This window comes from Dipodomys ordii, unplaced genomic scaffold (genome assembly GCF_000151885.1).
Source record: "Dipodomys ordii isolate 6190 unplaced genomic scaffold, Dord_2.0 Scaffold28, whole genome shotgun sequence".
Taxonomy (NCBI): Eukaryota; Metazoa; Chordata; class Mammalia; order Rodentia; family Heteromyidae; genus Dipodomys; species Dipodomys ordii.
Genome location: NW_012267244.1, coordinates 6,464,136 through 6,478,115, shown reverse-complemented (window position 1 = coordinate 6,478,115; position 13,980 = coordinate 6,464,136). Strand labels below are relative to the sequence as shown.

At 34.8% G+C, this 13,980-nt stretch overlaps 1 protein-coding gene across 2 annotated transcripts in view; it reads right to left on the bottom strand.

Annotated features, from left to right (window-relative positions):
- Edil3 (EGF-like repeats and discoidin I-like domains 3) overlaps positions 1-13,980 on the bottom strand; it is a 408,082-nt gene that overhangs the window by 218,258 nt on the left and 175,844 nt on the right. For both annotated transcript variants that reach the window (XM_013015845.1, XM_013015846.1), the window contains one exon: positions 3,244-3,372. In XM_013015845.1, the coding sequence (XP_012871299.1) occupies positions 3,244-3,372 (129 nt within the window). The remainder of the gene's footprint in view (positions 1-3,243; positions 3,373-13,980) is intronic.

Here is a 13,980-nt window from a genome sequence, read left to right as displayed (position 1 = left end):
AAAATGAAAGGCAAATATGAAGTAGGTTCTGTCAGGGGGCAAACACTAGAGGGAGAGGAGAGGATGAATGAGAGAAGAGTGAATATGATCAAAGTATTTTAGGTTCATGTATAGAAACTGAATAACAAAAGCTTCTGAAATGTTTTTTAGGAAAGTGGGATAAGTGAGAGAATGTAATCAAGATGCACTGTAAGCATATGTAACGATATCACAATGAACTTTCCCTGCATACCCAATATTCTTAATGTGAATGGTTCGGTATAAAAACAAGAAAATAGTATTTCTCAAATTTTTCTGTGTGGAGGAGGCAACTAGGGACCAGTTTGCAATGTAAATTCTTAGTCAATTTGAGTGACACTTGATAGCTTGTAGTTACAGCAAACTTTTAGGTGTTGCTGATCTAGGACCACAACCTGGGAAATACCGTGATAACAAAACTTCAAGTGTCTGGGGAAAAATATCTAAGTCTTTGCAAGAGATTAAAGAGACGTTTTCCCACTTCTCTTACCCAAAGAGCTCCCAGGGCTCCCAGAACTTCTGAATCTGTTTTCCCAGTATATAATCCTTTTCAGTTTCAAGTATAAAAAGGAAGGCTTGATAACCTTTCTACAGGGAGCAAGTTACCCCTTTAGTCATAACACTTCTCTATCTCATATGACCCAAAGGTCATCCATTTCTAGTTCAATTCCTTACTTTCTAAATCTTCAATTGCAGGAAGGCCAAATGTCTGGATCAAGGACATTTATTCAATAACGGTAAGGGTCATGTCTCAAATCCAGATTTCTGTTCCCAAATCCCACCCTTTTCCTTTCTTTCTCTCTTACTGCTAATAAAGACTATCTTCACATTACAGGAAAAAAAGTTATTTAAATATTAGGTTCTAATTTTGAATTGTATCTCTCAGATTCAGACTTCCTGTTGTGATTTTAACATGTATAAAGGTCTTGTCAGTTGCAGCAAGGAGAGGGCATATTTGTGCTTCAATGTAAGACTTTAAATTTAACATGTTCCATCATGGAGAATGAGGACGAGATGATTTGTGCTACTTTTCCAACCCACATAATCTTCTATTATCTTTCTATTTCTTTTTTTATTTTCTGCTTTTTGTTTTGTTTGTCTGCTTGCTTTTTAATGTGGGGTTTGAACTGAGATCCTGGGCACTCTCCCTCAGCTCTTCAGCTCAAGGCTAGCCCTCTACCACTGAGCTACAGCGCCACTTCTGGTTTTCTGGTGGTTCTCAGGACATTCCTGCCTGCGCTGGCTTCCAACTGTGATCCCTAGATCTCATCCCTCTGATTAGCTATGATCCCAGGCGTGATCATAGTCTTCTTAATATAATTTGTGGGCAAACATGAGTGGGAATCAGAGGAAGGAAGAAGCTTCCATAATAACAAAATCCAAGATACATCTCACTCATACTGGGGGAAAAAATCACCTAATGTCTAGGGTGTGACTTTCAAATCACTGATGATAACTGAACTTAAGCTGACATTTACAATATTGAGGCCACAAACCCTAGAAATGTGAAAAGATGTACCACTGCATGGATGAAATCAAGACTTGGCATTTTCCAATCTGTCTTAAGGGAAGGTGCCAACTTCATACTGGCTTCACAGTTGGTCCATGTGGGAGCCTAATTAATGTGTACCATTAAGTGAAATTAAGGGCCTACACAGGTTTTACAAATATTGTTCTAAGCTTTTTAAGGATTTCCTCTAACAATACCAATCTGTATCTGTATTTGGTTAGTTTTTCCCACATGAAGCTGTGCACTAAGGAATGAAGAAACTGATGAGGTGTCTTGATCTTGAGTATGATCCCTGTCTCTGACACATTATCAACAGTCCATCATGATAGTTGATATTTGGCTCCTATTTCTGAAGAAGCCTCTCTCTCTCTCTCTCTCTTTCTCTGCATGCACTTTAGACAAATATTTAAGAATAGAGTTGAGTGGGGTAGACAAACTATTATCCACTGGCACTACATCGGACATATCTCCAGTTATGCAATTGAATAAAGATTGATGGTTTACTTTTCACAAATTAGCCAGGCAACAAGGCGCTCAAGATGTTGGGTTCCCATCTTAGTCTTTCTCGAGGTGTTTCAAGATATTTATATCTGGATATCAAGCAATGATGCTTCCTTGAAGGAAAACAAATAACTTATGGACAAGGTCTGAAAAAAGTCCATAGTTTCACATTTGTTTGTTGATTATATGATCTTTAGAACCCAGCAGGTTCAGAGCCAGTTTTGAGGAGCACAAGTGTTCATGTACTATTATACGCTTCTCTAGAAATCTGAAAACACTTAGCCTGTAAAGCCTCCGGAAAAGTACAAGATACTGCTGAAGTCCCAAGGCTAGAGAACACTGTATTTGATGTTGGTGATTGGAAATCTGGCCTTCGCTGACATATGTACATTTGCCCTACTCATTCCAAACATGATTGTCTTAAGTATCCCTTTAGTATTCATGGCTCATATATTCTCTCTTCATCCTTCCTACCACATGCTGTTTCCCTCCTTGTGATCAACCTCTCATACTCCCTTAATATTCAGCCTGCACATGGCCACTTCTCTAAAAGCTTTCTCTAACACCACAGAATTCACTATGCCCTCCCTGCCTCCTGGGGTCCCACAACATTTAAGGTCCCATGTCACTCATTTAGCATTTATATTCAGCCTTAATTCTAAAATGAAATCATCACATGTGGACTTATTAACCTTTCCAGGGGAAGTAAGAATGAGGGCAAAAACGAGAAACTCACACGAACTTTTAAAGAGTTTCTCTCCAAAATGCCAAGCAAGAATTAGAAAGCTGGCTCCCAGAGAGGGCAATGGGACAGACAATTAGTGCTCTTTATTTTGGGGGTATCATTTCTGATCCTAATGGCCAGAATAATTTCTATGACAAGAGATAACATAGCTTTAGGATATGTGTGAAAGAGAAAGACAAATGTCAATTTAATATCAAGAGTAACATTTTACAAGTCTACCTGAACAGTAATGACCAGCCAAGGTATTACAACATGTAGCTTCTGAACAATGAGACAGCCATAGCTGCCACCACTGGAAGGACTGGATCTCAGTGTTGAGAGCTTGATAGATTCAGAGGGATTAGAATAGCCAAATATCATGGCACTATGTTGTTCCATGATTCTGTGGTGCAACTACAAACCAGAATGATGATGACATGTACATATTGCATCAACAATAACCAATGTATACTGAAAAGAAGTTACTTACTGTGCTGACAGTGAATCCCATTAAAGCCATGGGGACATTTACAAACATAGCCTATGAATGTGTCGCCACGGTAAGCTTCACTTATTTCGCAGGTTCCTCCGTTATGGCATGGGTTTGGGCTGCAAGGACCTAAAAGAATAGGAAAAATTCAATGCGAAGAATATGCTTGAAAGTAGGTCTAGTTCAACATTTTGCAACTGACAGTTATATAAAAAGCATGTTCAGGAAAATAGTGATTGCATGAACTCTGAAGACCACAGTCCTGGGATTAATGTGGGTTTCATTACTTTTTTGCAATGTGATTTGGGGGGATTTATTTAGCATCTGTATCATCCCAGTTTCCTCTGCTCTTAAATATCAATATTAGTATAATTTATCTTTTGCAGTTGTGCTACAGATGAAAGAGTTTATACATATAAACTATTCACAACAGTGTTGACTACATAATGTATACACACAAAAAAAACCTTAATTATTATCAGAGCTTCGGAATTACGGGACATCTATATATTTTGAAAATGTAATATTGAATGTAAACTTCTGAAATTATAAACAATAAAGCAGCTATCAACCCTACCTTGCAAATAGCATCTACCTTTAAGCACATAGAATAAATGAAGCAAATACCAGCTGGCAGTCATCTTTTGGAGTCTTTAGGAACTGAGTTGGAATGAAGCAAATACCAGCTTGCAGTCATCTTTTAGACTCTTTAGGAACAAAGTTGGAACATGCCTCTGGAGAAACATATTTTTCCACTGAAAGTAGTAACTTATGAAAAGTTGTGCGTTTGAAGAAGAGGAGTAAATAGTTATTTTTAGGGTTTGAGAGAGTAAACTCCATAGAGTGATTAGATCCCGTGTCAGGAAGTAGATTTTTGAGTTCACATCTCCCTTGGAGAGAGCAGATGCCAGCACTGTAGTCAGCTGACAACTTCTAGCTTCTGCAGCATGAGATCTTCCGTAACAGTGTTCATTCCAGGCCAATCTCCCTAGGCAGTGTGACTAAGCACAACTTGCTTGTCAAGCTGGGCCAGTCCTGGCCTAGATCTCTGTTCTGGTAAAGATTAAATGCTCTTAAAAAATGCTTACAGTCTGAGGCTTTTTCTGCTCACTATTCTTTCTTTTCTTCTTTTGGAAAGGACAGGCTATATCACAGTCTGAAGGCTTATCCTAATCTTGCTCTCGTTTATCCCTTTTTCTACCTCAGGCTTTCCTATCCCAAATAAACCTTTTATTCTGCATCTTGGTCTATTTTCTTTCTTTCTAGAATCAGCTAATTGAACTAGGGTAGAATCCAGAGTGGAGACTGTGAAAATGAAAGATTCTAGTAGAAGAAAGGAAAAGTTCTGCCTGGGAGATAAAGAATAACCACATAATATAAATAAAGCTTTCTCTAATTGAGTCTTTAATTTTGTTTAACTGTAGTGATTGGAAAACATTTATAAAAGAAAATTCATTAAAAAGGAATTTAGGAATTATATATTAGAAAAGGAATGTGAAATCTATGAAAATAAGTGTTGATGGTCTATGAAAATTAAGCTATGAAAAGTGAATTACAGAGTCATGGAAATTACTTCAGAAAGAAGCAACTGTTTACAGTTGAGACAGAAAAGATGACAGATGGGTTGAACACAAGAACAGTGACAACATGAAATAACTGGTTAAGGCTGCTCCAAACAAGTCTATTCAAGGAAGGCAATTGTGAGCCTCTAGAGTATGAGGGAAAGATTTAGCAAGGCTTCACAGCAGGAAAAATCTCATACTGTTACTTGAGTGGTGCAATAGGACATCACTAAACTGCAGCCAAGAAGAGCTACATAATATGGTCTCATCTGAGAACAACCTTACCTGTGTATCCTTCCTCCATGAACTTTGAAGACAAAATAATACTCCCTTTTTAGTTTAAATCCAATCCCTGTAAAGTTCAATGAAGATTCTCACGGGAAGGGAAACACTGTGAAAACTCTGTTAGTGCCCAGGCCTACACTTTCTGATATAGCTGGCTTTTTTGTTGTTGGTGGTGGTGGTTGCGGAGCTGGATCTCAGGGCAGAGAAGCTGTCCCTGAGCTCTTTTGTTCAGGGCTAGCATTCTCCCACTTGAGCCACAGAATTATTTCTGGTTTTTGAGTGGTTATTTTGGAGATACGTATTGTCACTAGGGGACTTTTCTGCCCTGGTTGGCTTTGAACCCCAATCTTCAGATCTCAGCCTACTGAGTAACTAGGATTACAGGCATGAACCACTGGATGCCCAGCTACATCTGGCTCTTAAAAAGAAATCAGGGAGTTGTGATTTTACTTCAGATATCTCCATAATGATTAAGGAGGATGGACAAGTCTAGCAATCTAATGTACAATGTGAAGAATAAGGCTGATAAAATAATATTAAGGAGTTATAATTAGTAAGATTCTAGATATGTGGAAATTAGCTTCTATTCTAAATAAGTAAATTAGCATCTTCTATAAATGACTATTAAATAAGTAAATTTTAGCATCTCCTATTACAGAATAGTAATTATGTGAAGTGATAGATGGCTTAATTAATCTTTTTATCACAGTAACCATTTTGCTAACCAGATATATCCAATGACATCTTGAGATGAACCTCAAATGTATAGTATAGGAAGCATTTTTAAAATGTATTTCTATGAGTTGGCAGTTTCAAAACATACAGCAGACACCAATTAAATTATCTAACACCTGCTGTTGGAGTGGTACATTGCCAATATTTGAGACAGAACAAAGTATTCATCTTCTGACCATTTTTAGAGCAATTTGAAACATATTCTTTCATTGTTAAAAGATATAAACAATCTACAAATTCAAACTCTTATGTTCTTTCTCAGTAATCACTTATTTTCTTCTGACTTATTTTGCTGTTTTCTTTTATACAAAGTAGAATTCAATAATATCTCTAAAAATACTGAACATGAAGGAAATCTGTTTTAAGGGGTTATACCTAAGAGAGAAAAATAACTATTGAAACCAGAAAAGATGAATCTGTTTCTGCTTTCCCTAAGAGATTGGAATAATCAATATAAAAAAATGAAATAAATCATGTCCCTGCTCACATATATTTACAGAATTCCATGAGAAATAGAGAAAAAAATTAAAAAGAACTGAAATTGAACTCTCCCAGTGGAAAAAGAGGAATAAGTATACATAATTATAACTGCTTTGATATGTGAATTGCTGGTGATATCACAAATTCAGTGTCAAGACTTGTACAGAAACTACATGAATTGTCTTCACAGGTATATCAGCTGTATATGAAATCCTACTAACTACAAGTACTTGAGAAATATGTTTGGGGAAATCAACTAGAAAGGACTGGCTCATCTTGGCAGATGGGTACAAGACCTGATATGCACTGAGAAACAGGGAGCAAGAAATGACTATATTATATAAAGCCCCAGACATTCTAGGCACCTGCTGAGAACATAGGTGAAGACTGCCCAGTAATCTTAGTTCAGCCTTTGGGCTCACAAAAACTTGTGAATTAGTGAGTCCAAGCTCATTCAATTTATATCCCAAAGTATATTACTGACATCTTTGTTTTAGAAAACCCTTACTATCTCAGCCTATAATTGTTGTTAATTTTCCTACTTCAAGAAATGCATGTGATTTTTTAAGGACAATGATGTAAATCAAATAGAATGGGAATTTAATCTTTCCAGAGTCCCTCATGTGCTATACGTATGAAATATATTCAAAAGAAAATATTGCTTTGTAAGACTATCTCTTGGTTTTAGGGTAGGAAACCAATATCAAGAAGGTGAGTAATATGCATTTATTTTATTTTATTTATTTATTTTTGGCTGTATAATGTTTTCTTTTTTATTTATTGTGAAAATACCGTACAGATGGACTACAATTACATGGGCAATGTAATGAGTACATTTCTTATCAAGCATTGTTCTCTCCTCCTTTTTTTCCCCTTCCCATCCCTTACCTTCTCCCCCCCTCCCCACCACCCCTCTCCCCCAGCCAAAGTTGTAAAGTTCATTTTTTGACATAACGACTTGTACATCTCCTTGTTGCAATAAGTCTACTTGTATCCCAATTTAAATCATTTGTTTTTTCCCTTCCCCTCCACAAATTATACCAACATCAAATACAGTGAAAACAGGGATTATACCATGGGGGAGGGACATACAAAGCAACAAAGAAATATCTTATAAATATGTTATAAATAATAGCAAGAAAGAAAAAAAACAACATTTGAGTCCTTATCCCGGGGTTCATTTCATCTAAAATCAACTTATCTGACCATTTCTGCTTGTCTCAGACAAGTAATACGCATTTTAATACAATCTGTCCAACTAAAAAGTCTACACTCTTACCAATAAGCTATACTTTTTTCATGTTTTTAATCTGCATATCAGCATTAGTTAAGACTAATGTAATCAGCATGAATTCACTACACCCATCCTTACAAATAACATAATATTTCAATGTGTCCCAAGTTGGAAATATTTTAGAACATTTGAAGCAATTGAGTCAGAGTGTATTAGATCCCACAAATAGAGTTGAGATCTGTTTTGCTAACAGTACTATATTGTTGTTAGTGCTGTGTTTGAAATATATTGTTAAACACAGGTTTTTCCCATCATTTTGTGGTAATTATACATAAGATGGAGGTTAATATGTCTTGCACACATTCTTTCTCAGTGCATAAGACTGTGAGCAGAAATGAGTTGTTTCTTATCATTCCTTCTCCCCTACAGCTGGAAAGATCATGAGGAAAGTGTCATGGTAGGCATACAGTAGACATTGAATGCATTTTGAAAAAACAAGCCTATGTCAGTCATGTATGATAAAATTTGATCAATTGCCTCAATCCTATTCTAATTTTAAATTTATAAGACATCAATAGCATTTGGTTTTTCCTTCAGTAATTAATGGGAATACTTTTAGAAATTCTTCTAAGCCTTCTCAGTTTTAAGCTCTTTAAATTTATAATTAAGTTTCAGTGTTTATTGTCTCTAATATTGTTGAGGTTCTAAGAGTGTTAAACTGAATTGCAAACAACAGATTATCTTGTGTACTTTTGCATAATAATTACATGTATGTTCATTCTCTAGCAAATATATAATGAAGAAAAGTGTAAGTTTGTACAATCTTATTAATGGTGCTTTAGTTTCTTAATTTAACAGTTCCATACATAAAGGCATTCACTTAAATCATAAATAAAGTGAAACAATCAAATGTAAGTCAGTACATAGGAGTAGCATAATAAATTAAGCCAAAAGACTTCAGTCATGAAATTTTCTTGGTAACCAAAATATTTTAGGGTTTGATATCAATTGTAGCAATGACCATATAAGAATAGTTTACAGGTTTCTTAGCTCAAGTTATAAAGGGGTCATCAGATGAAAATGGGAGATTCTAGAAAACTCCATTCTAATCCAGCAATCTCCTCTACTTTCACACCCACAGTATTATTTTAATCTATTGGTACACTGATAATGAATAATTACCACTTATAGCATATACTATTGTCTTTATTGTACAGATAAGAATGAAATTGCCTGCCACTGACTGACATAGAGTTTTATTCCATAATTTTAGATTAACATTTATAAATAATGAACTTATTAAGTGTTAGACATTATTTTAGTAATTTTTAATAAATGCCTGAAATGGAATTAAAGTTGTCAGCAGCTGAAAGAGCATATCAGAATATACTTAGTCATTCATGCATCTCAATTTTAAGGAACTTTTAATAGCTCACTTTGGCTACAGATATAACATGCTTGATATTAAAAGATTTCTTGATTTTTGTCAGAAGTGTATTTGGACTCAGCTTTGTGATTAGTAGGTTCATGGTCTACTGCTGAGCCATGCAATCAGCCCTGCATTGCATGACTTATATAAGAAATGGGGTTTCCATTCCTACTCAAGCATATATCTCGATGTTATAATTTTTTAAGATTTCCTGTATGTGCTGAGATGACAGATACATGCCACCACGTACCTACTGAGATAAAATCACAAAGAGAGTTTTGCCTGGCTTTTCTGGATATGTGATCCTCCCAATCTCAACCTCCCACATCGTGTAAAATGTCAGATGAGAGCCAGCTAGCTGTCCAGCTGTGGGGTGGGAAGGAGTTTGATAAACTTTTCTTCCTGGGGTGGCTTGAGGTGGCCCTCAACTTTGATCCTTCCAGTATTATTAGGCTATAATATGGTAGGATTATAGGCATGAACCTCAGGCTCCTAGCTTCAACACTCCTTTTTCTTCTTCTTCTTTTTTGTTCTTCTTTTTTAATGTCATAGTTTTTGGAAATTAAAATCTGAAATTTCCCATTGGCATCTTATTGACCAATGTCTTTAATAATCTACGTTCTTACATTTAGGAGCCAAAATGTGATATGTTTGAGGTACCATATTTTTTTGTAACATATCAGCACTCACATAAATTACTTCCACATGACTTCAAAAGAAAGAAAAGAACAGTGTAGGACAAAGTTTAAAACAAACCAGTATTACTTAACCATTAGAACTTAAGAAGTGAAAAAAAAAACTTATCACTCCTTTCACTTCAAAAATCTCTTTTTAAAATGTTTGCTTCTTTTTACACCTTAAGTAGAATGGTAATTATGAGCTGTAGATTGGATTAGTATTCATAAAATTCTATATTCTCATTAGAAAACAAAATCTGGTAATATGATCCTTACCAATAAAAGCATAAGTGGACTTTCAAGATACAAGAGGCTTCAGGGAGCTTTAAAATCCATAATGCTGTAATATGTTTGTAGGTAATCTTTAAGTCACTCCTAACACAATGGGGACAGTACATGATCAATATTAATGAACTACTGAATTCACCTGCATGCTTCCTAGGCATTTTTATGCAAGTGCATATAAGTATGTCAACAAGATTAATTGCTCAAAAAACCCATAGATCTATGCAATTTGCTGGTTCTGTGAATCTATCTTCTTGCAATTGCAATAATAAAGTAAAAATTATTTTCATATGTATTACACACTTGTCTTCTCACATGCATAGAGTTAAGCCCCAAGCCCCAAATACCTTATGATATATAGGCAGATCTTGTAGAAAGTAGATGAGTTAACACTCTTCTTGATGATGCATTCTCAGAATTCGTCAATCTTACAATGTATGCCTCCAAAATATGGGCAGTTACATATTATAAAGGAATGCACATTTTATATTATGTAATAAAACAAAGGAGGAGGCAACAATGCTTGATAAGAAATGTACTCATTACCTTGCCCATGTTATTGTAACCTCTCTGTATGGTATTTTCACAATAAAAAAAATAAAAAAAACAATGAATGCTAGTGGAAAAATTGCAAGCACATAGCTTTTCCAATTATGCAAAAGGTTATCATTGCCAAGTTTATTTAAAAGAGGATACTCTTAGTAGTATCGATACCTACATGGCTCTTTATATTTATATAAAATTACACACACACACACACACACACAAAAAAAAAAACTCCAAGATATGTGAACAAGAGCTCTGTTTCTCTCTTTTAATTTTAATTTTTGATGTCTATAGGCCATGAATAGAGAACTCAGAAGAAATTAAATTTGCAAACAACTTGGTCTTGAACTTTCAGATCCTAGAGCTATGAGAAATTAAATATTTGTAGCCTAAGCTACTTAGTCTTAGGTACTTTGTTATGGAAGTTCTGGAAAGCTAATAGAGAGTAGATTACCCCGTTCTTACTATACAGGAACTGGACAGTGGAGATTATTCTTCCTACCAAAGTTCTTCAGTGGTTGTTTTCTTTTATTAATTATGTTGATTAAAGTAATTGAGTTAATACTAGAATTGACTGACAAGATATTCATATTTACCACCAGGATCTTAATTAAAATGCTTTTCACTTGGATATTGTTACAGAGCCATAGAAGGTTTTATGGTAATGGGGATCAAGTGTACAAATTAGGAACAATGCCTAGGAGAAGCCCAGAGATTGTTACCTAGGTAGCCTCAAGAGAAATTTGGCCTGCAAGACCAAAGGAAGAGTCAAAGGAGAACATCTTGTTAATCTTTATCTCAAAGCTTGTGCTTAACATTGAGTTTGATGATTTCAATGTTAGCAGCTTTCTGAGAAAGTCATTGGATATATTCAATTGATAATCCCATGGAATCAGTATAGAACAGTGGTTGATATACAAACTTTCCTCACAGAATAAATGTCTTATTAATAAGTATCTTAATAAACATTGGAGTTACTTAAAATGAATTTTAAATGGAAAATAATCTGTCAATTTTAATAATATTAAAAATATGACTGTATTTGTATATTAGTATGAAGTAGTTACTATCCTTTCCCCTGTCTATTCATGTTGAACACTAGCACTAAAACAAGATGTAAACTACTACTTACATATTAGAAATTTCTAGCACCAATATTTTTAATACTTTTTTATTGTGAAAATACTGCACAGAGGGGTTACAGTTACATGAGTAAGGTAATGAGTACATTTCTTTTTTTAATTCTTTTTTATTTTTTTAAATTTTTATTTTTTGCTGTACAGAGGGGTTACAATTACATGGGCAAGATAATGAGTACATTTCTTAGCCAGCATTGCTGCCTCCTCCTTTGTTTACCCTTCACATCCCTTCCCAGATGAGTACATTTCTTATCAAGCATTGTTGCCTGCTCCTTTGTTTTCCTCTACCATCCCTTCTCTCTCACCTCCACAACAATACTCCCCCAGCACCTACATTGTAAAGTTCATTTTCAACATAGTGTCTTGTACATCTCATTGTTACAGTGGATCAACCTGTACCCCTATTTAAACATTTTGTTTTTGTTCCTTCCCCTCCCCTAATTATACAGACATAAAATATAGTGACAACGGGGGTTATACCGTAGGGGTGGAGCATACAAAACAACAAAAAACAATCACATGGTACATTATAAATACATTAGAAACAATAGCAAGAAAGAAAAAAAAAAACTTGTGTCGCTATCTTGGATTCATTTAGCTTAACTTCATCTTATCTGGTCATATGTACATAGCTTTTGACCTTTTCTACTTGTCCCAGACACAATAGCTCCAATATTTTATTACTGAAACAGAATTCTGTATCAGTGCTTTGTAATAAAATATATATATACATGTCTTTCAATACATAGTTTCAATTTTTAGATATACTTAGATCTTTTACATGTATATTTAGATATGTTAGATGTATTTGGATATTTTATATATGTTTATACATTTTACATATAGATATATTTGGATATTTAAATATTTATTTAGATGTATTTAAATATTTCTAGTTGTGTTTTAGATGAATTTTAATTAACCACTATTTGCTGCTTAATTCATATAATGTCATTTTTTAAAGAATAATATGGAGAGAACACAAGAAATGGTGACAATTGGGCTGGGAAGGTGGCTCAGTGGTAGAGCGCTTGCCTTGCATGCTCAAGGCCCTGGGTTCAATTCCTCAGCACCACATAAGCAAAAAGAAAAAAAGAAGTGGCGCTGTGGCTCAAGTGGTAGAGTGCTAGCCTTGAGCTGAAGAGCTGAGGGACAGTGCTCAGGCCCAGAGTTCAGGCCCCACCACCGGACCCAAAAAAAAAAAAAAAAGAAAGGGTGACAATTGTCCTAAAATAATAATTCTATAGGCAGAAAAATAATACATAGAAGCCTTTTGTAAATAAAAAATACCACATAAAATTATTAAATTTAGAATTAAAAGGACGAAGTGCATTCAAAATGCTTGGTCACTGAGATAAACATTTCAAAAAAACAAAGAGAAACCTGAATGGCAAAACTATGAACCATCATGATGACCAAGACTTTTATATATCTATTGGCCACTAAAATATCTGTAGCCCTATGGAAGTATATCCATATTCAAATTCTTATTAGAATACCAAACAAATAATTGAGCCCAAGCTTACATATGAAACCGGAATTCTATTTGTTGACTTATCTAAGATAACTCCTTCACAATTTCTCCTTATACAAGGAGTTGTGTCTGAACAAATCTCTATAAGCCAATTGTTTCAGAAGAATGACTGTCAGAATTCCTTTTAGGTATTTGTCGCAACATGTGCATTTGAGGATACTTATAAGCCAGTGGCACACACACACAAAAATATCATTTATGTTTCTCTTAGCTACCAAGATGTCTGTCATCTTCTCCATATCAATAAAATAAAGCACATATTAAAGGTAGAAACCCCATTTTCCATATATATTCTATAAGCAGGCGTCCCAAGTTCTGGGAGCATCAAGCAACCTCACAACTTCAGATGGTGTCTCTAGGCAACTACAACACTTACATGTTCCTCATCAATCTTTTCATGACAGCTCTTCACATTTTTCAAGGATCCGACTCAACATGTTGCCTGTAGTGTACATTTATCATTTTCAGTCTTTAATTATTGCAGGGTCTCTTGCCTCACTTACTCAATTAAAAATTACTTATGGAAAAAATCCTACTCATTGTATTTCAATACCCCAGTGCTAGCTACTCTATTATTGCTTTATGCAATAATAGATAACTGATTTAATAATGCTATGAATTTCAGCATTTTCATCATCTATAACAAAAGCCTAAAGTTTAGATATTGGTTATATTTTTATCTGAAGCTATCTTTTTTCACAGTCACAGATTTCAAAAACCCAATTTTAAGTCTGAAGCCAAGCCAGATTTTCTTTTTTGCAATGCTGTAGCAATTTGTAGACTATCAGATTGTGAATAACCTTACAATTATAAAGTAATGGGTGTTTAAAA